We start from the raw sequence: 26,126 nt of genomic DNA, 5'->3' as shown, positions 1-26,126 counted from the left end.
GCATTCGCAAGGTCGTATGTGTGGTGGCCCCACATGGATAATGACATTGAGAAAACAGTACAGCACTGTGGAGCGTGTCAGTCAGAGAGAACACTGCCCGCCGCAGCCCCGCTGCACTGTTGGCAGTGGCCAGCCTGTGTATGGCAGAGGATACACATAGACTTCTGTGAGAGAGACAAACAGTACTTCCTGGTACTCGTTGACAGTCACTCAAAATGGCTCGAAGTTGTTCCCATGACAACCACTACAGCAGTGAAGACCATTGACGTGCTCCGGAACATATTTGCTTCTCAGGGCCTACCAGAAGAAGTGGTTTCAGATAATGGACCACAATTTACATCCTGTGAGTTCAAGCAGTTTCTGAGGAGCAACGGTATCAAACAGACACTGGTGCCAGCATACCACCCCGCCTCGAACGGGGCAGCGGAGAGGTCCGTACGAACCGTTAAAGCAGCACTCATGAAACAGGTTATTGGAGAAGAGGTTCTGCAGACCAAACTGTCACTACAACACAGACTGGCAAACTTCCTGTTGATGTACAGGAGCACACCGCACTCGGTGACAGGAGTCACACCAGCGGAGCTGTTCTTAAAACGTCAACTGAGAACCAGATTCAGTCTACTCAAACCAAGCCTGGCGAGAACAGTTGAAGAGAAACAACTAAAGCAAAAGACCTACCATGACAAAACAACAACAAAGCTGAGAGACCTACAGCCAGGTGACCAAGTGCGTGTAAAAAACGTCCGTGAGGGAAAGGAAAAGTGGTTAAGAGCAACAGTGGTAAAGCGCCTCGGACCAGTCAGGTACCTGATCGACGATGGAGGGAGACAGCGCTCAGTCCATATTGACCACTTACTGTTCTCCAAAGAAGAAACACCATACCAACACACCAGTGAAAATGTGACACAGACTCTGGATTGCACAGAGCTGTCTGTCAGACCAACCACTAAAGAGACTCAGATCACCAGGGAGTCCACACCAGGACCAGCTCACACTCCGAGGAGGCCTGCAAATGACAGCCCTGAACCAGCACCGCCACCGCAGCTGCAGCAAAGCCCAACACAGCATAAACCATCGCAGAGTACAGCTCAACCCAGAGACACTCTGCCGACACCTGTTAAAGCAAGCAGTCCTACCCTGAGCCAGTACCCGCAAAGAGCGCACAGGACACCAGCAAGGTTCAAGAATGATTAGATGAGACTCAAGCTGTTAAAGAGAAACGAATGTTCTTTCGTATTAGTGATGTTATGTTCTGGGAATGTTTTAATAGAACAAAAGGCACTTTAAAGATACGGGTGTTGTTATAACGTATTAAGTTATGCCAGTAATAGTTGAAGTGATTTTGGTTATGGGGATAACAAAGGAAAAGAAAAACGAAACAGTACGAGTTTGTATTTACAGGGAAGGAGTGTAATGTATTGGATATTACATATAGCCTATAGCTAGAGTGTCAGCACCATCTACTGGCCACTATTATCATGCCCTGGATTACGTGCAGTCGAGACCCATTAAACCAGCTATACAGCACGTATCTGTCTCCGGAGTATTCTTATAGATCATAAGAACCCTAATATGTTACAAAAACATCTCAACGACAGCACAGCAATAAAAAGAGAAACACTCCATGTGATACAATCCAGCAATAAAAGTAAAAGTAAAAACAGACAACCAAGTGCAAAAGGCTACTTAAAATGACTACTGTCTGTGTTTAAAAGTCTGATAGCCGAGGGGACAAAAGATTTGGCGTAGCGGTTGGTCCTACTTGGTGGGATGTCATGATAATCGCCCTTTACTGGAATATTCTAGAACGTTGTAATTTTTCGGCCTATTTATGAATCGTTTTCAAATAAACGCTAGAATATTGATAGTATATGTGTACGCATGCACGCTCTGGCCGCGAGCTGAAAATCGATTCTCCTATTTCCTGACCGCTCGCACAGTCAATCAGCCATATCACATAATCACATAAAAGCTTATATCTCCGTGAAAACGAGTCTGATTATCGTAAGACTGGTAACATAGATTCCTTACCTGAGATCAGATGGTATTCAAATGGATTATTCCAATTCCTGATCGCCATTCGAAAAAATCAATCCTTTTATTGATCCACCGTGTATACTGTAAAAACACATAATCCCCGCTGCTCTGAGGCTCCAGAGTGGAGCTGATCGACCCGGCTGCGTGAGTGAGAAGTAAAATGTGGAGTCCGGGATTTTTTTTCTCATTCATTTTCATTGAGTTCAATCCAAAAGGGTGAATTACCATCTGGGAGACGATAGGGGGCGCTTTTTTCACATCTGAGCGCCTGGAGTGGCTGAATTTCCAACGGTAGACTCGGTTGATGAAATATGATTTCAGATCGCTAATAAAAAAAAAGAGAGAAAATACGAGAATTCTCGTGAGTGGGCATTCAACCCGCGGGGGGTAAACCCGAGAAAACTCGGGTTGGGCAATCAAAGTGTTAAGGCCTTGTCTCCTGTTCAGAAGCAGCAGTCCAGTCTGTGTTGAAATCTCTCTGTACCGAGATATTCTTGAGGAAGGACAGGACACATTCACTGAGAAACATTGCTTTATACTGAAACCTAGGGTAAGCCATTTTAAGTTTATTAGTGAAATCTTAAAACCAGCTGACTTGATTAAAGGGGCGTGTTTAAAACGGCCATTTTGTTTAGTTAAGTGACACATTAAGGGCCAGGTGCTAGACAGCACTAATTAGTGATAGTGATTTAAAGGCTTGCTGGCTTGGCGTCAGCGAAGCGTCGAGAAATGAAGAGGGACAAAGAGGAGTTGTCCTGGAGTTATCCGCTGAGGGATCCACCTAGTGCTACGTACACCATAGTCCTATCCTCCACTCCACCCCAAAAATAGCTTCTTTCCCTCCCACTCTGCTATTCCTCTACTACCTCGCTCCCTCTCTACTCCCTTCACCTTTCTCCTTGCCACTCTTGACACCAAAATGTATCTCATACCTATATCCACAATCTGCTCCTCCAGAACAGATTCAACCCACCCACGGCAGTTTGCTAGCAACCCGGCTAATCTCTCCTACCCTCCTACAGCCACTAATACACCTGTCACAGTACGGGGAGGCTTATGGAATTGTCAATCAGCAGTCAAGAAAGCTGACTTCATTACTGCCTACGCCCATAGTCAAAATCTGCAGCTCCTGGCTCTAACTGAGACCTGGATAACCCCCAATAACTCATAAACACCTGCAGCATTATCTACAAACTATAACTTCACTCACACACCTCAACCTTCCAGACGGGGTGGAGGCACTGGCGTCATGACATCTCCTTCATGGGCTACAAACTTAACACCACTCCCAGATCTGTCACTCTCCTCTCTCGAATATCATGCAGTATCTGTCTCTAATCCTTTCAATCTCACCATTGTTACACTCTATCGCCCTCCAGGTCCCCTCGATCACTTCACAGTTGAGCTGGACATGCTTCTAAGCTCCTTACCGGAAGATGGTACCCCTCTCCTTCTATTGGGCGACTTCAACCTGCCTGACTCATCTCAGTCGGTCCCAGTGGTCTCCCTCCTACAATCGTTTGACCTGACTCCCACTGCCATGCCTCCCACCCACAAAGCAGGCAACTCCTTGGATCTCATATTTTCCCGTAACTCCAGCATCATTAACACCACGGTAACTCCCCTACATGTATCTGACCATTCCTTCATATCCTTCTCACTAACTCTCATGCTTAACCGAAAGGTCTTCACCCCAACTCAAACCGTCTCACTCAGATGCAACCTGCCCTCCCTATCCCCCTCCACCCTCTCCTCTGACATACTATCCGCTCTACCTTTGAGTGACACCTTCTCTGCTCTCCCCACAGAGATGGCAACCTCCACCCTCCTCTCAGCCCTTGCAACCTTCTTCGACAAGCTCTGTCCCCTCGTTGAGAAACCTGCCCGCCGTTCCCCACCCAGTCCATGGCTGACAGATCCAGTGAGAGAACAAAGATAGGTCCTGAGAGCGGCTGAGAGGAAGTATAGAAAGTCACGCCTCACTGCTGACATCGACACATATCATAACCTCTTGTTAACATTCTCCAAAACCATTACTAATGCCAAAGCTTCCTTCTTTCACCATAGGATCGAGGCCTCTGCCAAGAATCTTCGCAAACTGCATGCTACCATGTCCTGCCTCCTCACTCCCCCCCCACCCCCTCCCCCCTCATCTTTCTCTGCCAAAGACTTCGCGATCTTCTTTGAGGAAAAAGTGGAGAACATCCGCAGCTCCTTCTCCCAACCCCCACCCATTCCAAATGCTGAATCGAGAACCTCATCCTTCACTCTGTCATCTTTCTCTCCCATTACAGAAGCCGAGACCCTGACACTGGTAACGTCGAACCGTCTGACTACATGCCAGCTGGACCGGCTACCCTCCCCACTCCTCCAGACCATAGCACCAGACATCCTCCCATTCCTAACTGCAACCATCAACTCCTCACTCAACTCGGGGGTGGTCCCCACCTCCCTAAAACAAGCCAGAGTCAAGCCGCTCATAAAAAAACCAACCCTGAACCCCACCGTCATAGGCAACTATCGTCCTGTCTCTCTTCTCTCCTTCCTTTCTAAAACACTTGAACGTGCTGTATCCAACCAACTTACTGCTTATCTCTTACAGAATGACCTCCTAGACCCTGATCAGTCTGGCTTCCGGACTGGCCACTCCACAGAAACGGCCCTCATTGCGGTCACAGAGGCACTTCACTTAGCAAAAGCGAAAGGCCTCTCCTCTGTCATGATTCTCCTAGATCTATCTGCAGCCTTCGACACAGTCAACCATCAGATCCTCCTCGCGGCCCTCGCAGGAATGAGAGTGGCTGGCTCTGCGCTGACATGGCTGACATCATACCTCAATGACCGCTCCTACCAAGTGTCATGGAGAGGGACCCTGTCGGCCACCAGCCCCCTGAGGACGGGTGTCCCCCAGGGCTCGGTCCTAGGACCTCTTCTCTTCTCCCTCTACACTAAATCACTGGGTAACATTATCACATCTCATGGCTTCTTGTATCATTGTTATGCCGACAATACTCTTCCTCTCCTTCCCTCCCTCTGATATCCACATCTCTGAGCGGATCTTGGCCTGTCTGTCTGACATCTCCGCCTGGATGACGACCAACCACCTTAAACTGAACCTAAGCAAAACAGAATTGCTCCACCTGCCGGCCAAATCCTCCCCCCTGACCGACCTTTCCATCACAGTCGAGAATGCAGCTGTGACCGCGTCCCCGACCGCCAAGAACCTTGGTGTTGTCCTCGACGACCAGTTGAACTTCTCTGCTCACATCGCAGCGACAACCAGAACCTGCAGATTCCTCCTGAGCAACGTCAGAAGGATCCGCCCCTTCCTGACAAACGAAGCCACCCAACTCCTCGTCCAATCAACAGTCATCTCCCGCCTCGACTACTGCAACGCACTGCTCGCTGGCCTCCCGGCCACTGCCACCAAGCCTCTTCAACTCATTCAGAACGCAGCGGCCCGCCTGATCTCAAACCTACCGAAGACGGCCCATGTCACCCCACTTCTTAGGGACCTGCACTGGCTCCCCATTGCTGCACGAATCCGCTTCAAGGCCCTCGACCTAGTATACCGTGCGGCAAAGGGAATCGCTCCCACCTACCTCCGGTCAATGGTCTCCAACTACACACCCTCAAGACCCCTACGCTCTGCATCTTCTGGCCGCCTCAGACCTACTCCTATCCGAGCTCCGGGAGGGTCATCAAGGAGAAGCGGCCTATTCTCAGTCCTTGCCCCACAATGGTGGAATGAACTACCCACCCCAGTTAGAACAGCCGAAACCCGTCCAATCTTTCGCCGTCGACTAAAGACGCACTTCTTCAACCATTATCTGAAAAAAAAAAAATAAAAAAAAAAAATATATATCTAACCCTAACTAACCTTACTGTCATGCACTTGTCCTAATAAACTAACCTACACTGTAACACTCAACACTTTGATGAACATTGTTACATTGTTACATTGTTACATTGTAACCTGTTACAGGTCGAAAAGTACCTAGCGGAAAAAAATCTAATCTACGAATTCCAATCTGGCTTCAGAACATCCCACTCCACTGACACATGCCTTCTCTATTTGAATGACCACATCAAACAAGAGGTGGACGCAGGCAAATACTGCGGCATGGTCATGCTGGACCTACAAAAGGCCTTTGACACGGTCAATCACTCCATTCTGATTGACAAGCTAAAAGCAATTGGTTTTGATAGTCTATCAGTGAGCTGGATGCAATCCTACCTTGAGGGGAGGGAACAGATGGTGGAGGTAAACGGTACCCTATCCCCCCCCCTCACAGTGAGCTGTGGTGTTCCACAAGGAAGCATACTAGGACCGCTACTGTTCCTAATTTATGCAAATGACATGTCGTCAGCTTGTGACTGCAACTTGTTCCTGTTTGCGGACGACTCAGCCCTGCTGGTCTCTGACAAGAACAAGTTACAGGTTGAAAAAACCCTCAGCTCGGAACTAGGCAGAATCTGCATATGGCTCGCTGATAACAAACTATCATTACACATGGGCAAAACAGAGTCCATTCTCTTCGGTTCAAATAACAAACTCAGCAAGACCGACGGCTTCTCAGTTACAGTGGGTGACAATATTGTCACAAGGAAAGATGAAATTACCTACCTGGGTTCCATCCTAGAGGCTAATCTCTCCTGTGACAAAATGGCATCCAATGTAATAAAAAAAGTCAACCAACGAACTCGATTCTTGTACCGGATCTCCTCTCTGGTAAACAAGAATACCCTGAAGACTCTGGCAGGAGCACTCATTCAGGGGTACTACGACTATGCTTGCACCTCATGGTACCAAAGCACCTCAAAGGCGCTAAAAACAAAATTACAAACATCTCAAAACAAACTGGTCAGACTACTGCTTGACCTTACTCCTAGAACCCACCTCACCCCTGCCCACTTTGACAACCTAGGATGGCTTAGAGTAGACGACAGAGTACAGCAACTTGCAATGGGCCTGGTCTACAAGATACACTACACGACCAAGGTACCCATGTACATGTCAAAATACTTCCCAAAGGTCAGTGAATACCACGATCACAACACCAGAGGGAGCTCCACAAATCATGTTAAACCCAGATTCGGCTCAAATAAGGGACTAAACACGTTTCGCAATTATGCCACATCAATGTGGAACGCCCTACCCAAAGCTGTAAAGGAATGTGGATCACTACCCACTTTCAAAACCTCTCTCAAGGGACACCTACGGGAGACTGCAATTCAACACTGGCCCCTGTAAATATCCTAACCCAACCCCCTCCAATGTACAGTCATTTACCTAGTATGGTTTTGTCAATAGTCCAATGTACAATTTTGTTTGTTTGTACAGTGTCTCCCCCCCCCCCCCTCAATGTACAGTTTTACTTGTTTATACAGTGTGCCCCCCCCCCCCCCCCAACCACCTCCAATGTAAATTACCCAGTATGGTTGTCAATATCCCAATGTACCCAACCCCCCGGGCCCCCACCCAACCTCCTCCAATGTACAGTTTCTACGTCAAATGTATATACTCCCTTTTCTTGACTCCTTCTGTATCACAAACAGTACTGTATTTGCAAATCTGGTATGTCATAAATGTATAGATGTAGCAGTACTGACTATCTGTATGTCATGTATGTCATATATGTCCTGATGAATTGAAAATGGGGGACCCTGATGTAAACAAGACGAAAGTCTTTCTCTGGTCTGCATCCCCTTAACAATTGTGTGTATTGAGCTGTACTGTATTGTACCCATTCTGCAATCTGTTAATAAAGTTTTCAATCAATCAATCAATCTAACTCAGCTGATGGAGTTGTACCCTTCCTGATGACTTGTTGTACAGAACTTGTAAGTCGCTTTGGATAAAAGCGTCAGCTAAATGATTAAATGTAAATGTAAATGAGCATGAAACTTTTACACGTTCCTTGTAAAACAGGCACAAATACGAAAATGAGGAATGAAAGTCCCTATCATTGGCCTACTGAAATATCGTCATTCATCAGAAACTTGGGAATGTTTTCATATTTTGAATGACTGATTTCCACTTTCGTACCGTCGTAGGCCTAGGAACAACGCAGCTACCAGGGGCAACACCGCTAACGTCAGCTCCGCGGTAGGGCTGACCTCGACTAGTCGACTAATCGATAGAAAATAACCGTAGTCGACTGCCAACCTCTTAATCGGATGCAAAAAAGAAATAATAAAATAAAAGGATAATATATATGTATATATATATAAATTAGAAGAAAACATAGTAGCCCCACATAGACTGAAGGACATAGCATACACTAAACTACCAATCAAGCACTGTGAACGAAAATTTGGCCCCATAATTACTCATGCGATCCGGATATGGCGTGAATCACAAAAAAAAAATCCTAACCCACAAAAATGGCACAATCATACTCCCTTATTCAATAACAATGCACTCTTAATTGGAAAACGACCTATAAGATTCCCTATGTGGGAAGAGCAAGGCATACACTCATTAGGGGATGTTTTTAACAAACAGGGTTTTTGTAGTGATAAAGAAATACGCAAAAAAATTTATCTCACCAAGTCCACATGGCTTTTTTACAAACAGTTACAGCTATGTTTGAAGTCTCACGGTGTTCCATTAGACAGACCAATTGAACACCACAGATACCACAAATTCTTCTACGAAAGAGAGACATCGAGAGGTTTTGTTTCAGAATTTTATCATCAATTACTAACGTCCTCGTATGAAACCCTCCAACTAGACTCTGTCTGGAGGAGGGATATACCAGACCTGGAAAATGACTTTGATTGGCAAGGAGCCTGGGCAAATGTCCGACTTACATCAAGGAACCCGGATCATCAACAAATCAATCTTAACTATATTCACAGGACATACTTGACTCCTATAAGACTGTGCCGAATGGGGCTTAAACAAGACTCCAAATGCTCCCAATGTACAAATGGGGACGAAGGGACATTTATGCACATGTATTGGGACTGCTCACCAGTTAAGGCATTCTGGAAAGATGTGACCCAACAAATATCAAAACTCGTATCTTGGAATATACCTGTACACCCCTCGGTATTACTATTGAATGATGTTTTTGAGTTTGCAGTGAATCCACAGCTAAAGAGATTGGTTTTATCGGGTATCACAGTAGCTAAAAAGCTGATCGCATCACGCTGGTTTCAACCGGAAAAGATTTGCCGTAAAGTTTGGTTTCTTACATATCTCGGTGTAATTTACCATGAAATATCTACAGCAAGAATTCTGGGTCTCAATGAATCCAAAATGTCAATGTGGTTAGAAGTGGTGGAGAGAATAAAAGCTAGCTTATAATGGTAGTGTCTGGTTAGGTGCGAGGGATAGTGGAGGTACTTCTCAAGGTGGGGTCCGGGAGGGGGGGGTTCGAGCTGGAGCATATGTGTGTAGGTTTTTTAGATAACAGGTATTAGGGGTATATCTTATATAAGACAACTAACTAAAATGTGATCTCATTGGATGTGCCCTGACAATTAATGCTTGTATATCTTATCGTGTGTTGTCATGTTTGTTTATATGTTTGTTTAAAAAATAATAAAAAAATAAAATACAAAAAATATATATGTATATTTTTTATCATTCTTTCCAAAAGCAAAGAGGTCTAGAAGCGTGGCTAACGCTAATGGCGCGCATACCAGTGAGGCTAACTGCCTAAGACAACGGGCACAGAAAGAGGATTTCACCGGTCTAATGAACACACTAGACCAGGGGTCAGCAACCTTTACTATCAAAAGAGCCACTTTTCCCCCCTCCCACAAAATAAAATGCTCAGGGAGCCGCACAACCTATTTACCCTTAAAATGAAGATAACACAGTGTATAACGTTTTATATATCCCCAAGCATACCCCACATTTAGCATAAAATGCCTGACAATTGCATACCCAAAGTAATTTGCGATTTATTATACTTTATACTTATAGCACACAGTTTGTTGCATTAATGGAATTATAAAGCAACAAAAATTAAAATGTTGACTTTTTATTTCTGTTTTTACCTGTTATAACAAAGGGAAACCTCAAACTCTTATGAAGAGGAGAAAAAATACTGGCTGTGTAGACCTATTTTTAAATAAAACACAGAAGAGGCGACAAAACACTGGTGTCTGTAGACCGACTTTGAAATAAAACCCTGAACTATTCAGGTATATTTGAGTCCTTCCCTTATTTGTGGAAAATTTATAAAATAAAAAGTTGTCCACTTTGAAAAAAGACTACCATGTGTAGACCTACTTTGAAATCAAACACAGAAAAGGAGAAAAAACACTGGCATCTGTAGATCTACTTTGAAATAAAACCCTGAACTATGCAGCTCTATTTGAGTCCTTCCCTTATTTGTGGAAAATCTATAAAATAAAAAGTACATTTTTTGTTGTTCGCAAATTTCGCATCACATATCAGGCATACAGGTAAGCCTGCATCGTTAGTCGTGAAAGCAAATTAATCTGTCCACGATGAATTAAACCCTCTATTTTCTTCAGACTTTCCTTTTTTTGGATTTATCCATGGTTAGCTTACTGGGCGGTCGGAAACTCAAGATTAGCCACTTGCAGACGGCAGGGAGAGGCGCAGGGTGTGATGTAGTGTATATTTTAGTTGATGAAATATTTTTTCATTTCAGTGTCACAGTATGACATCGATCTCCAAAATAAGAGAACAAAAAATAAATTTAAATGTTTTGATTTTTAATTTATTTTTTGCCAGGGAGCCGCAGCTGATTGGCTAAAGAGCCGCATGCGGCTCCGGAGCCGCAGGTTGCCGACCCCTGCACTAGACAAATATCAAGATATATCCATCAGTGGACCAATTGCATGCTTTCGCAGGGAACAAGAAGCCTTTAGTCGACTCGCGAGAGGTTAAGCGTTGGGCCGTGACGTCAGAGGAGTCACTCCAAGCTGCACTTGGATGCACAGACTGGAGTGTATTCCGTGATAACACAGCCAATATTAACGAATACACCGAAACGGTGATTGACTATGTCTGTACTCTGGTAGAAGAAACAATCCCCTCCACCAAAATTAAAATCTACCCAAATCAAAAGCCCTGGGTAGACAAATCCGTCCGTGAGGCTCTGAAAGTGCGCACATCAGCATACAACACCGGGCTGGTGACAGGCAACATGGAAGAACACAAGATGGCAAGATACAACGTCAGGAGAGCAGTAATAGAGGCAAAACGGCGTTACAGGGATAAAGTTGAACTTCAGTTTGAACAGGCTGACTCTAGAGGCATGTGGCAGGGCCTCAGAACAATGACAGACTACAAAGGCACCCCCCTCAAACTGAACAGTGACATCTCCTTAGCAAATGATCTCAATTCCTTCTATGCGAGGTTTGAGGCTGTGAATAACAACACCAGCCTACAAACCACGGCAATGGGGGGGGGGGGGGTCTGCTGATGGAGACTCAGTGTTCAGGGTAACAGAGCATGAGGTGAGACGGATCTTTAAAAAAGTGAATATCAGGAAGGCAGCAGGACCGGACGGCATCCCCGGCCGCGTCCTAAAAGTCTGTGCCGACCAACTGGCCCCGGTATTCACTGACATCTTCAACCTGTCCTTGGAACAGGCTGTCATCCCCACCTGTCTGAAGAAGTCCACCATCATCCCTGTACCCAAAAAATCTACGCCCGCTTGCCTCAACGACTACCGCCCTGTAGCCCTCACCTCCATAGCCATGAAGTGCTTTGAGAAGCTAGTGAAGGGCTACATCTGTTCCTCCCTCCCCATCAACCTGGACCCTCTGCAATTTGCATATCGCCCCAACAGGTCCACGGAGGACGCCATAGCCCATGTGCTGCACACAGCAGCATCACACCTGGACAAGAGGCAGGGGAACTATGTGAGAATGCTGTTCATCGACTACAGCTCAGCATTCAATACCATAGTCCCCTCCAAACTCATAGCCAAGCTCAGGGACCTGGGCTTGAACTATGACCTCTGCCAGTGGGTCTTGGACTTCCTGACGGGCAGACCCCAGGTGGTAAGAGCCGGCAACTGCACCTCCTCATCCATCACGCTCAACATAGGGGCCCCCCAGGGCTGTGTTCTGAGCCCCCTCCTCTACTCCCTGTACACACATGACTGCGTAGCACAGCGGAACAACACCATCATCAAATTTGCTGATGACACAGTAGTGGTGGGCCTGATCTCTGCCAACGACGAAAGGGCCTACCTGGAAGAGGTAGAGAACCTGTCACAGTGGTGTCAGGAGAACTGCCTCTCCCTGAACGTCAGCAAAACAAAAGAGATGATTGTGGACTTCAGGAGGTCGGGGGTCAAGGACTACAGCCCCCTCAGCATCGACGGGGCACCGGTTGAGAGAGTGAACAGTTTCAAGTACCTCGGAGCCCACATATCCGAGGACTTGACATGGACCACACACATTGACAGTGTTGTGAAGAAGGCACGACAACGCCTCTACTTCCTCAGGCGCCTAAGGAAGTTCCAAGTCAGTCAGAAGATCCTTAGGAACTTCTACTCATGTACAATAGAGAGCATCCTGACCGGCAACATCACCTCCTGGTTTGGGAATAGCACTGCACAAGACCGTAGCAGACTACAAAGAGTGACACGTTCAGCCGAACGCACAATTGGAGGGGGGCTTCCCACCCTCCAGAACATTTACAACAAGCGGTGCAAGGGGAAGGCTAAGAGAATTATTAAGGACTCGAGCCACCCGAACAACTGCCTCTTTGAACTGCTGCGGTCAGGCAAGCGATACCGGAGTCTTAAGGCGAGCACAGAAAGACTCAGAAGAAGCTTCTATCCCCAGGCCATCAGGCTGCTAAACGAACAATAATCACTATGCAACAACCATCAAATGCACACAGCACACACACCCACACACTCACTTAAACAAACAACACACTGCAGCAGCACCCACTCTCCACACTTTAGATCACCTAAACACACTTTACACTTTATATTTATTGGTAAAGGATTTGCACTACAACTCGTACACCTTACTGTAAATTGCACCTAAATTGTACCTCATCCCATTTCTCCATTTCTGCCTTGCACTATATAGTATTGTATATTAGTACACTGCACAGTATTGTATATTGTATGGTAACTACGTCTATTCTGCATCGAACATTGTACATATGTCTAAACTGAACACTGTGACCTCATTTTTTTTACTTCTAATTTTACTATGTTATTTTATTTCATACTTATCTTGTCTTGCACAGTCTCTGGAGCGCAACAGTAAGAAGCATTTTGTATAAAAGTATTCTGTACTTCTGTATGACAACTATTAAAGAAACTTGAACTTGAGAAACTTGACTCCTTCAGACATTAAGCACCACCCACAGCCCAAATGTAATGATAAAAAAATATATATATATAGTTGGGTCAAGAACCAAAATTCCGTGACCATTCTCTGGCTAAGATGTTTTGATGATTGATTTGACTTCTATGGACCTTTTATAAAATATTTAGCCCCCGTGTCCCTCCCAAAAATCCCGGCATTTTTTGTCAGATGGCCAAATCCAAAATACCTGCCGACGCCATCTTGAAACATTTACTTTTGATCCAGAGCACCTAGAATCATGTATGAATACACTTTTGTGTGTAAGTCAACCATGACGATTCCAATTCTGACATCAGTTTGACTCTATGACATCAATTTGACCCAGAAATCCAAGATGGCCACCATCCAGTAGAGCAAACATTTTGATAGAGACAGTAGAGCGAAAATGTAACTTTTGAATGGGAAGGTAAGATTTGGTGTTTGGGCAGGGCTTCAGACTAACCTTTCCACTGATGGCACTGGTGCTACCAACTTTCCCAATAGCTAGCTAGCTAGCTAGCTAGCTAGCAACAACAACTAGTTAGCTAATATAGTCATTGTAGCCCTGTGTTTGGGGTTTGTTAACCCTTGTGTTGTGTTCGAAAGCTGTTTCTTTTAGGAGTTATTTTGATGATGTTCTGAGCTTGTGCTCAGCCTTCTGTTTCAAAAGGAATCCTGGACCACACCATCTCGCCATTCCTTGACATGAAGAACTCCTGTTGACCTCGCTCATCCAGGCTTCTTCTTCAACAGACTGCGAGAGTGTGTGTGTGTGCGTACGTGCGTGCATGTGTGATGCCCACTAGAAGTGGTATCACGTTAATATCTTTAGATTATGTGTCAAAACAGTGTGAACATATTGGTACAGGATTACCTCCATCAGAAACAAGGTAGAACAGTCATTTATATGTAATGGGAGACATTAACATAATTTGGTCAATAGGTGGCAGTATAGGACTGGTGTTTAGTGGCTTCGCCTTCCAGGGAACCGTACTTTGTGCTTAGGGACGCACGAGGCGATCTCAGCCTCACAACCGGGAGGACCCAGAGTCAGTAACATCGTGTCTGCACCTTCCTTTGTCAAATGACTAACTACAACCTGTTTCATAGGTGGGTAATATACTACAAAACACACATAAAGGTTAACAAGGATACATGCAATGTCGAGGGTTCAAATGAAGTAACTATTGTCGATGTTTGAGTCAAGTTTAAGAAGTTTAAGACAACAAGTAACGTGGTTGAGAAGCAGACCGTCTATTGATGGCGCCATGTTTCGTGGTACATTTAAATAGAGTGTTGGAATACAATTGTCCATTTAATCACTAACGTGTCGAAGTTAAGTATCTCCAAGGGGATTATAAAGGTTTATGTTTTGAAATACATACTGTTTTGGGTTGAATTGCTGTGTAGTAAATGTGTATATTGTGTACAAGACGGTTAGAGGGAAATTACTTTAGCTTACACTACCTGGGAGGTGGCTAAACACCGGAGCGGTACCACATGCTTCTGCTCTCTCTCTCTCTCTCTCTCTCTCTCTCTCTCTCTCTCTCTCTCTCTCTCTCTGGCCCGATACATATATAGATATATAAATGCACTTGCATTGCACATTTGAGTTTCAATAGAACTTGAACCGGAACACTGAGGTGTGGAGGTATTTCTGTATACTAGAGAATAGTGGATATGACTGATGATAAAGGTAACACTTATTGGTGATTTAAGGAATTGTTTGACAGACAATGAGAATGACAGTGTTGTTTAAAAGACATACAATGGTCTCTTCCAACATGTCTAGACAGAGGTTAACAGGAGAATGTTTCTCTTCTCACGTGCGTATACTTAAGACGCCAAATATGTATAAAGACATAAGTAATCACAATGTACAGTATATAATACTGGATAACTACATTTAAAAGGAAAATGCTATTGAAGTGAACCAGGGTATCCTAAAAGGGTAGAATGTGTGTTGCAATGATGAATATGCTTTTGAATTAATAACAAGAATGGGATTATAATTGAATGTATTAAAGTAATGTAACTAATTGAACTGAATGATGATACAATGATGATACAATGATGATACAATGATTGATTGATTATTCTGTGGAATAAATAAACGTTGTTGAAAGACAACCGGGAGGACCCAGAGTCAGTAACATCGTGTCTGCACCTTCCTTTGTCAAATGACTAACTACAACCTGTTTCATAGGTTAAACATATATCTGCTATCAGGTGCCATATCCTGGTACCTGTAACACATGTGTGTGTTTACGTTCAAGAATAATATGAGTGTCCATATTCTGTGAGAAAGGTTGAGTTCCCGTGGGGGGAGGGGTGCCAGAGGGATTGGGAGAACAGGTGCATGTTGCAAAAAGTAAGTGTTCCTGTGGAGAAAAGAGATGGGGGTGGGGTGTCTAAAGATCAAAGATGAATCTTGACTGACCCAAATTTGACACAGAGTTACCCACAACATTTAAATGCATGCTGGGTATTTCCAGGGTTCTATGTCAGAGTAAGGTTAGAGTTTGAAAGGAAGAGTTGCACAGTGTAGATGCATAACAGCTTTAAAATGGAAGAAATCACTCAACTGACAGGGACAAATAGACAGTGCATAACCCATCAGACTACATGTATCCTTCAGTGTGGCGGGCTTTGTGATGAAGCCACCGATTCCATTACCTCAATTGAGAGATGGGAAAATATAAAGAATAAGGCACTGTTATGGAGCGGTATTGACATGTTCGGAAACGTCCATGCAACTGTGGATTGGCTTATTTTCAATCAACCGCCGAACAAGTCAGTTGTGAATGACATCATGGAGAAGCTGTCTACCATCATCGCCACTAAGCACATGCCCTTCGCCTTCTTAGTGGGAGATTATCCTGTGTACGTCCTCATCACTCTGCTCAAGGCCGAGAACCCAAACAAGTACCATGACATTGTACCCTTTCTTGGTCCCTTCCATACACAGTGTGTGATGATGAGCGCTATCTACAAGCACTACAAGGGGAGTGAGCTAGGAGATGTACTCGTGGCAGGAGGAGTTATTGCAGAGGGCTCCATCGACCGTGCACTGAAAGGCAAGCATTACAAGAGGGGGCTGCGTTGCTTGAGGCTCGTCTATGAGGCACTCATGAGTCAGCTGGTAAAGGGGAGGCTCATGCCCAACCTGGCTGATGAGACAAGGGAGAACCTTGAGATTCTGAGAGATATGAGTCTCTCCCAAGAACCCCGTGCAGCTGCACATGCGGCACTGGAGGATGATAGTGACCTCGAGCCTCATTACCAATTTATTCACCCAGGTGGAGGCCAGTGACATGGCGGACTACTGGAGGGACTTCCTGTCTATGACAGATGCACTCATGCAGAATGTGCATGCAGTACATATCTACAACTGAGATGAGTATGTCAGCTCTCTGCGTGCCATGCTGCCATGGATGGTAGTGTACGACAACAATAGGTATGGAAGGTGGCTGCCTGACTTCTGGGCAATGCTGACAGCTCTCCCTGCTGATCAGGTCGCCTTCCTTCATACTCACTTCACTCAGTCCATCACAGGAAACCCCTACTCCAACATGGCCTGGGACATGTGGATCGAGTGTACAATGAACAAGGGCAGAAAAATGAAGTCTGGCTGGCTCTCCATCCTCCAGAATGAGAAGCAGCTGCTGGTGCACTCAAGAAATGTAAACAATTTGGCCAAGATCCGGGTGGCTCACAATGCCCTGGCCAAAAAAATAAAGCCAAGAGGAAGCACATAGAATGTGGTTCGAAAAGGATGAGAGAAGATGAGCAGCGCATGCATGCATGAGTTTGATTCCTTCCCATTTGATCCAGCCTCACCCACCCTCCGCACCCTACAGTCAGCCATGCCTGCCTCCGATGAACTCATCGCGGACTTCAACTCAGCCCATGCTGTGGAAGAGGAGAAGTTGACCAGCTTCTTGCGAGACCGGGTGTTCAGTAAGAAAACCTCCTTCCATGCACCTGTCCCTTGAGCAAACGCTTGACATTTGCCAAGCGGCCCTGCATGGAGAAGCCCGGGGAGGAACTGAAAGCAAGAGCTGCTGAGATGGAGTGGAGTGGTCTCAAGGCAGTGATCGACCTGGTTGAGGTCAGTCAACTTGTGAATCTCTCCGAGTTGCTGGAACATCATGTTGTTGAGGAATGTGTGGCCTTATTCAACTCCAACGGCACATATAGGAAGACACAGAAGAGCAAGCTCATTCAGAAGCTCTCTCTCCAATCTGTAGATCTGCAAGAACCCTACACCGCTCTTGTCGACATGGGCATGATCTGGAGGATGGCAACCCCATCAGCAGAAGATCGGCAGACACAAGATGGCACCCCATACAAGTGGTTGGACTATGTCCACAAGGTATCATCCATCATCCTTGCCCGCCATGGTGATGCTGACCGTATTTTCTGTGTAAATGACCCGTATGATGCAGCATACTCAACTAAAGATGATGAGCGAGATCTGCGGGTACAAGGTAAGGTACATGTCCCCAACACCTACATGAAGCTGGGCGACCCCTTCCCCTCTGCCAGAGAGTTCAAAACACTGCTGTGTAGCGTCAGCAACAAGGAGCGACTACAAAAAGTAATATGCAGCTATCTGACAGACCTTGTTGCACAGGGTGTAGATACAGAGATCGTCTACTCTGTTGGCTCCCACTGCACCAACTTGTCAACCCAGCAACCAATGCAGAACTACAGCTTTGACCAGTCTGAGGCTGACACCATCCTCTTCTCTGCTTACACAGTTCTACGTGAGTCAGGCTACAGTGGCCCTGTTGTCATTGATGCAGCCGACACAGATGCCTATGTCACGGCAGCGTCATCTCTCAACAGCTGCCCGGTATGCTCTGTATCAAGAGAAAGCAGGACACAGTCTTCTGCCATGGCCTGGTTACTGAGGAGATGGCAGATTGTATTGTCCAGCTACACTGTATTACAGGCTGTGATGCCAACTCAGGCTTCTATGGCAAGGGTAAGTCGTCGGTGTATGACAAGGTGGCAAAGAGCCCTATGGCACGACGGCTGCTCTCGCTGTGGGGAGATCGCCTTGACCTTGAGAAGGAGGTGCTAGAGGAGCTGTTCGAGTTCACACGACATGTTATTTATGGCGACAAGAAGAGTAGCACCATGGCTGAGGCCCGTGCCACAAAGTGGAAGAGAATGAAGAACAAATCATTTATCCATCTCCCTCCAGATGCAGATAGCCTACGCCAACACTGCCTCCGTGCCAACTACTTGGCATATCTAGTAGTGCGCCACCCCTCCCTGAAGCGACACCCTTCGCCACTCGAAAAATGGCTGGGAGCTGGTGGGTGGTCGCTGTCGCCCTGTCTGCCACACACAACCTGCTCTCCCAACACATCTACCTGCACCAGGGCCAGCTGAAGAAAGTGAGGAAGAGGAGAGTGAGGAGGATGATGAAGAGAAGGGAGATGATGATGTATGGAGGAGGAGGGGTGATTCATTGGAATCTGATTATTCAGAATCTAGTGAGGCAGAATGCTCTGATTCGGACTGATCATGACATGTTTAAAGTGGTTTCATTGTTAACCTGTTCAAGTTACAGCTTTAAGAGAGTGTATTTTGAAGTATAATTAGTTATCTTGTCATACTGTACATTCATAAATTATTTAGCTGAGATCCTTATGAAGGTAGTTTAAAGTACAGCAGTACCATGGTAAAATTGGTTTTGACATTAAAAGTTACATTTTCGCTCTACTAGATGGTGGCCATCTTGGATTTCTGGGTCAAATTGATGTCATAGAGTCAAACTGAAAAATTAATTGGAATCGTCATGGTTGACTTAGACAAAAAAGTGTATTCATACATGATTCTAGGTCCTCTGGATCAAAAGTAAATTTTTCAAGATGGCGTCAGCAGGTATTTTGGATTTGGCCATCTGACAAAAAATTTCTGGATTTTTGGGAGGGACACGCAGGCTAAATATTTTATAAAAGGTCCATAGAAGTCAAATCAATCATCAAAACATCTTAGCCAGAGAATGGTCACAGAATTTTGGTTCTTGACCCAACTATATATATATTTTTTGCATTCAGGGGGGTAGTTGACTACCAGTCTATCGGAAAATGTTTACCAATCAAAGTCGACTATACAAATCCTGAGTCGGGGACAGGCCTACTCCGCGGTCAGCCGGGGGCTTGACAACCAGTAAAAAAGCACAAAGAAGAAAAACAGGCCAGGATGGGGGGGCGTGGCTTGGCCCATCGTCAGGGTTACCTGATGTAGCCCTCCACGCTGCTGTGGCCCCGGAGCTGGTCCTCCATCAGGTACGTGTTGTGTGACGAGGAGACGAAGTAGTGGCACAGCGGGCGGCCCATGTCCTGGTAGACACCCCGGCACCGCGGGTTGAAGACCGAGCCCTCGGCCGAGGCCAGGTACATCAGGAAGCCGTCGAACGTCATCGCCTTCAGCAGCTTGGCTGAAGGAGAGGGGGGGGGGGGGGGAAGAAACGTCAGAACCCACCCTGGTACAACCATTTAGTGTATATTATGTAATGTAATGTCATGTTGGTATGTCATGTTATTATTATGTCGTTATTTTCAACCATGTGTTGAAATGGCAATAAAGTATCTATCTATTATGTAATGTAATGTTATTATGTCTTGTAATGTCATGTTATTGTGTCATGTATTATGTCATGTACCACCACACTACAGAAGGTTAACCTTTCACTACCACACTACAGACGGTTAACCTTTCACTACCACACTACAGAAGGTTAACCCTTTCACTACCACACTACAGAAGGTTAACCCTTTCACTACCACACTACAGACGGTTAACCTTTCACTACCACACTACAGACGGTTAACCTTTCACTACCACACTACAGAAGGTTAACCTTTCACTACCACACTACAGAAGGTTAACCCTTTCACTACCACACTACAGAAGGTTAACCTTTCACTACCACACTACAGACGGTTAACCTTTCACTACCACACTACAGAAGGTTAACCCTTTCACTACCACACTACAGACGGTTAACCTTTCACTACCACACTACAGAAGGTTAACCCTTTCACTACCACACTACAGATGGTTAACCTTTCACTACCACACTACAGAAGGTTAACCCTTTCACTACCACACTACAGACGGTTAACCTTTCACTACCACACTACAGACGGTTAACCTTTCACTACCACACTACAGAAGGTTAACCCTTTCACTACTACACTACAGACGGTTAACCTTTCACTACCACACTACAGAAGGTTAACCCTTTCACTACCACACTACAGACGGTTAACCTTTCACTACCACACTACAAAAGGTTAACCCTTTCACTACCACACTACAGAAGGTTAACCCTTTCACCACACTACAGACAGTTAACCCTTTCACCACCACACTACAGAAGGTTAACCCTTTCACCACACTACAGACAGTTAACCCTTTCACCACCACACTACAGAAGGTTAACCCTTTCACTACCACACTACAGACGGTTAACAACCCTAATCTCCTGGTTGTCAAGCGATGACCCGGCCGCACCACCACACCTGTGTCGGAGGGTTCGTACAGCTGGACGAGCTGTGCGGCGTGCTCCCGGGGGTCGTCCCCTTCCAACTGCTCCTCCCGCAGGAAGTCCTCCAGGTCGCCCAGGGTCAGCTTCTGGCCGTCAGCCGAGTAGTCCTGGAACACCCGCAGGACCTCCTCGCGCCGGGTCAGCATCCTGTAGAACAGCACGAACTCATCGTCCTCCAGCGAGCCTGACTGGGACCTGTCAGCCATCTGGTGAGAGGGGGGGGGAGAGAGAGAGATCAAGAGAGAGGGAGGAGGGAGGGAGAGAGAGGGGGGAGACAGGGAGAGAGAGAGAGAGGGGGGGGTGAGAGAGAGAGAGAGAGAGAGAGAGAGAGAGAGAGAGAGAGAGAGAGAGAGAGAGAGAGAGGGGGGAGACAGGGAGAGAGAGAGAGGGAGGGAGGGAGAGAGAGAAAGAGAGGGAGAGAGAGATAGAGATAGAGAAAGAGAGAGAGAGAGAGAGAGAGAGAGAGGGAGGGAGAGAGATAGGGGGGGAGGGAGAGAGAGGGGGGGAGTGTGAGAGAGAGAGAGGGGGGGGGGTGGAGAGAGAGAAAGAGAGAGCTCATGAGACAGGTGTATTGAAAGTCTAGCCCCTGCAGCTAACCAGGCTTCCACAGCTAGTCCAGCCCCGTCTGCTAGCTTAGCCCCTGCAGCTAACCCCATGGTTTCAACAGCTAGTCCAGCCCCGTCTGCTAGTTTAGCTCGGGCAGCTAGCGCAGCCTCTATGCTAATGTAGCGTTACAGCTGGCATAGGCCCTGTAGCTAGCAATGCCCAGATAGCTACCCTGTTCCCCACTGCTAGGACTGCCCCTTCAGCTAGCAAGGTCAGTTTTCCTGGAGCCGCCCTGATGGCTAATTCCTTGTTCCCCACTGCTAGGACTGCCCCTTCAGCTAGCAAGGTCAGTTTTCCTGGAGCCGCCCTGTCGGCTAATCCCTTGTTCCCCACTGCTAGGACTGCCCCTTCAGCTAGCAAGGTCAGTTTCCCCTGGAGCCTCTCTGATTTTTTTTAGCGTTCCCACCCCTGCGGGCCTGGCTGGTCGCCAGGTGGCTCCCGTGGAGGGGGGGTACTGTGAGGGCTGGTGGAACTCTGCACGCTTCCCAAACAATCAGTTTCACGCACCTGAGAGTGGTTGGCAATCAGCTCGTGCATAAGGATTGCAGACTGCCTTCCACTCTTTGCCAGGTCGTTCTGTACGCTACCATCTTCCGCCGTTTCCTGGAGTGGGACATCGTCTTCGCTCTCTATACTTCCACGGGAGGATCCCTATGTTCTCACTCCAGACGTCGTGCCTTCTACATTGCTACCATCTACTGCCGCGTCTCCGGCGTGAGACGTCGTGCCATCTACATCCTACCACCTACTGCCGCGTCCCCGGTGTGAGACGTTTGCGTCGTTTTCCTGCTGGGACGTTTTCATGCTCCTGTGGATACTCCCTGTGTAATCACTGCTTCCGTGCTGTCCAAGTTCCCTGTTGGCACCTTTGCCTGGTGAGTCTCTTGACTACCTGAACATTTCCGTGATGTCCTGGATGTTTTTCGTTCGCCCCTTAAAAAGGGACAGCGCTGCATTTTTGTTGTTCATGGACTGAAGTGTATTTCACCCTTAACTCATTCAGGGCCTACAGCGCCCTCTGCTGATGCCCTTCTGGGCCAACACTGTATCCAATGGAGAATAGGACTTATTTGCGAGTACTTAAAACATATAAAATATAATAGCAAGCAATAGATCTAAATAACACAGTGGTCGTCAATGAGTTGCTTCCAGTCAGCATGCACGAAACAGATAATTATTTCATACATACATTTCCATTTTATACCGTGATGAATATCAATATATTTCTAGAGCGTTCCGTCTCATCTCAATAAACCCCAGCAAATCGAGCTTAAATGTATTTCCTTAGAAATCGTGCCATTTGTCGCTTGATTTATGAATCGTTTTCAAATAAACGCTAGATTATCGCTATTATATGTGTACTTATGCACGAAGAGCAGCGGGTTCTGAAAAATCGGTTCTCCGTACTTTGGTCGGCGCAAACCTCACACACACACGCTCCGATGGAGGTGATAGGAACATCTGATTACCCCAAGACTCGTAACATAAAGGCCTTACCGCGCATCTGATGTCATGCAAAAAGATTAATCCAATTCCTGATCGCCATTCCAAATATTGATTGCGTTTATTTATCCAACGTTATATCCAAAAACACATAGATCCACACTGCTCCCAGTCCGCACAGTCAATGCAATAGTATCCAGCTGCATCACGAGAAGTAAAACCTGGACCGGACAATTCTTTTGCTGCACAGTCCCAGCCAATCCAATCCAATGATGTGCAATACCATCCGGGAGACGATAGGCGGCTGTATCTGCCATTTGCAAGCTCAGACCCATTCCCAATGATAACGTCAGACTGGATGGATGAAAAATGAATGGATATCGTTAATAAAAGAAATATGGATTAAAACCCGGGATTTCTCTGGTTTGGCGCCCAGAGCATGGCGAGTTAACCCAGACTATCTCGGGTTTGGCCTCCAGTGAGTTAAAGGGTCAGTGTTGCTTTTTTCCCTGTGAAATAAATAATGCCCTGTTTTTGGCTAACTCTCATACCTGTCTTGTGTTGTGCTATTGGGGTCGCTTTACAAACCATAACAACTACGTTTCTGTGGCCTAACGGTTGAGTGCCGTTAACGTAGATCTACGTTTTTGTCTCTGTATTTCGCGCTCCAAGCCCCATTTCATGTGTGCATGAGGAAGGATAATAACGATAATCTAGCATTGATTTCAGGAAGATTCGATAATCAGGCGAAAAATGACAACGTGATAACTGGATTCCACTAAAGGGCTATTTTCACGTCTTTTCCTGGGATTACTGAGAATCACCCAAACTATACTCATATTCAAAACGGTATAAAACGGAAATGTACGGATGAAAAAACAATCAGTTTTTTGCATGTTGACCAGAAGCAACTCACTGACAATCGACAGTGTTATTAGATCCATAGCTATAATATTTCACATAGTTTAAGCACTTGCAAACACGGCCTTCTCTCCATTGAACAAAGCGATGGCAGACAGCGGCCCACTTCCCGGAAGGGGCGTGGCACTTGTGTTAAAGGCTCTCTCACTGTAAAGAGCCAGTGGGTGTGGCTGGGACCAGTGGGGTCTTTAAAGGCTCTCTCACCGTAAAGAGCCGGTGGGCGTGGTGCTCGTTCATGTCCGTGTTCATCATCCTCAGCAGGTCCTGCACCTCCTTGAAGTTCATCCTGCCATCGTTGTTCTTGTCCGCCTTCTTGAACCAGTCTCCGATCCACCTGGGGGCGCCGCTTAAGGAGAGTACTGCTTTCAGTGGGAAGGAAAAGCATGGCGTCTCTATAGATCCTTGGGGGGCAGGGGGGAGAGAGAGAGAGACAGAGAGAGAGACAGAGAGAGAGACAGAGAGAGAGACAGAGAGAGAGAGAGAGAGACAGAGAGCCAGAGAGCCAGAGAGACTGAACTGAAGACTGGCGAGCTGACTTTTCATTGCAGAAAAACCACAGCTTTGAAGGTAGAATCTGCAATGCTGTCAAACAGCGACCTCTAGGCAAAAGAACGCAGCTAAGAATGCCCTCCCCCTCTCACTAGTTTAGAAGGGAATGCCCTCCCCCTCTCACTAGTTTAGAAGGGAATGCCCCTCCCCCTCTCACTAGTTTAGAAGGGAATGCCCCTCCCACTCCCACTAGTTTAGAAGGGAATGCCCCTCCCCCCTCCCACTAGTTTAGAAGGGAATGCCCCTCCCCCTCCCTCTCACTAGTTTAGAAGAGAATGCCCTCCCCCTCCCTCTCACTAGTTTAGAAGGGAATGCCCCTCCCCCTCCCACTAGTTTAGAAGGGAATGCCCCTCCCCTCCCACTAGTTTAGAAGGGAATGCCCCTCCCCCTCCCTCACTAGTTTAGAAGGGAATGCCCCTCCCCCTCCCTCACTAGTTTAGAAGGGAATGCCCCTCCCCCTCTCACTAGTTTAGAAGGGAATGCCCCTCCCCCCTCTCACTAGTTTAGAAGGGAATGCCCCTCCCCCTCACTAGTTTAGAAGGGAATGCCCCTCCCCCTCCCTCTCACTAGTTTAGAAGGGAATGCCCCTCCCCCTCCCTAGTTTAGAAGGGAATGCCCCTCCCCCTCCCTCACTAGTTTAGAAGGGAATGCCCCTCCCCCTCCCTCACTAGTTTAGAAGGGAATGCTCCTCCCCCTCTCACTAGTTTAGAAGGGAATGCCCCTCCCCCTCCCTCTCACTAGTTTAGAAGGGAATGCCCCTCCCCCTCTCACTAGTTTAGAAGGGAATGCCCCTCCCCCTCTCACTAGTTTAGAAGGGAATGCCCCTCCCCCCTCTCACTAGTTTATAAGGGAATGCCCCTCCCCCTCACTAGTTTAGAAGGGAATGCCCCTCCCCCCTCTCACTAGTTTAGAAGGGAATGCCCCTCCCCCTCCCTAGTTTAGAAGGGAATGCCCCTCCCCCTATCACTAGTTTAGAAGGGAATGCCCCTCCCCTCCCTCTCACTAGTTTAGAAGGGAATGCCCCTCCCCCTCCCTCACTAGTTTAGAAGGGAATGCCCCTCCCCCTCTCACTAGTTTAGAAGGGAATGCCCCTCCCCCTCCCTCACTAGTTTAGAAGGGAATGCCCCTCCCCCTCTCACTAGTTTAGAAGGGAATGCCCCTCCCCCTCCCCCTAGTTTAGAAGGGAATGCCCCTCCCCCTCTCACTAGTTTAGAAGGGAATGCCCCTCCCCCTCCCTCACTAGTTTAGAAGGGAATGCCCCTCCCCCTCCCCCTCTCACTAGTTTAGAAGGGAATGCCCCTCCCCCTCCCTCACTAGTTTAGAAGGGAATGCCCCTCCCCCTCTCACTAGTTTAGAAGGGAATGCCCCTCCCCCTCCCTCACTAGTTTAGAAGGGAATGCCCCTCCTCCCTCTCACTAGTTTAGAAGGGAATGCCCCTCCCTCTCACTAGTTTAAAAGGGAATGCCCCTCCCCCTCTCACTAGTTTAGAAGGGAATGCCCCTCTCCCTCTCACTAGTTTAGAAGGGAATGCCCCTCCCTCTCACTAGTTTAAAAGGGAATGCCCCTCCCCCTCCCTCTCACTAGTTTAGAAGGGAATGCCCCTCCCCCTCTCACTAGTATAGAAGGGAATGCCCCTCCCCCCTCTCACTAGTTTAGAAGGGAATGCCCCTCCCCCTCTCACTAGTTTAAAAGG

The 26,126-nt window shown here is 46.8% G+C and overlaps 1 protein-coding gene across 1 annotated transcript in view; it reads right to left on the bottom strand.

Moving 5' to 3' along the window:
- The window catches only part of plcd4a (phospholipase C, delta 4a), a 98,743-nt gene that overhangs the window by 64,573 nt on the left and 8,044 nt on the right, over positions 1 to 26,126 (bottom strand). Inside the window, exons 4-6 of the mRNA XM_084335625.1 lie at positions 24,089 to 24,218; positions 20,889 to 21,120; positions 19,600 to 19,801 (exon numbers count right to left, since the gene is read on the bottom strand). Coding sequence (XP_084191751.1) covers positions 19,600 to 19,801; positions 20,889 to 21,120; positions 24,089 to 24,218 — 564 coding nt within the window. The remainder of the gene's footprint in view (positions 1 to 19,599; positions 19,802 to 20,888; positions 21,121 to 24,088; positions 24,219 to 26,126) is intronic.

Source organism: Notolepis coatsorum, assembly GCF_963971535.1.
Source record: "Notolepis coatsorum genome assembly, chromosome: 1".
Classification (NCBI taxonomy): Eukaryota; Metazoa; Chordata; class Actinopteri; order Aulopiformes; family Paralepididae; genus Notolepis; species Notolepis coatsorum.
The sequence above is the reverse complement of the archived record's forward strand: the minus strand, read 5'-3'. Positions and strand labels throughout refer to the sequence as shown.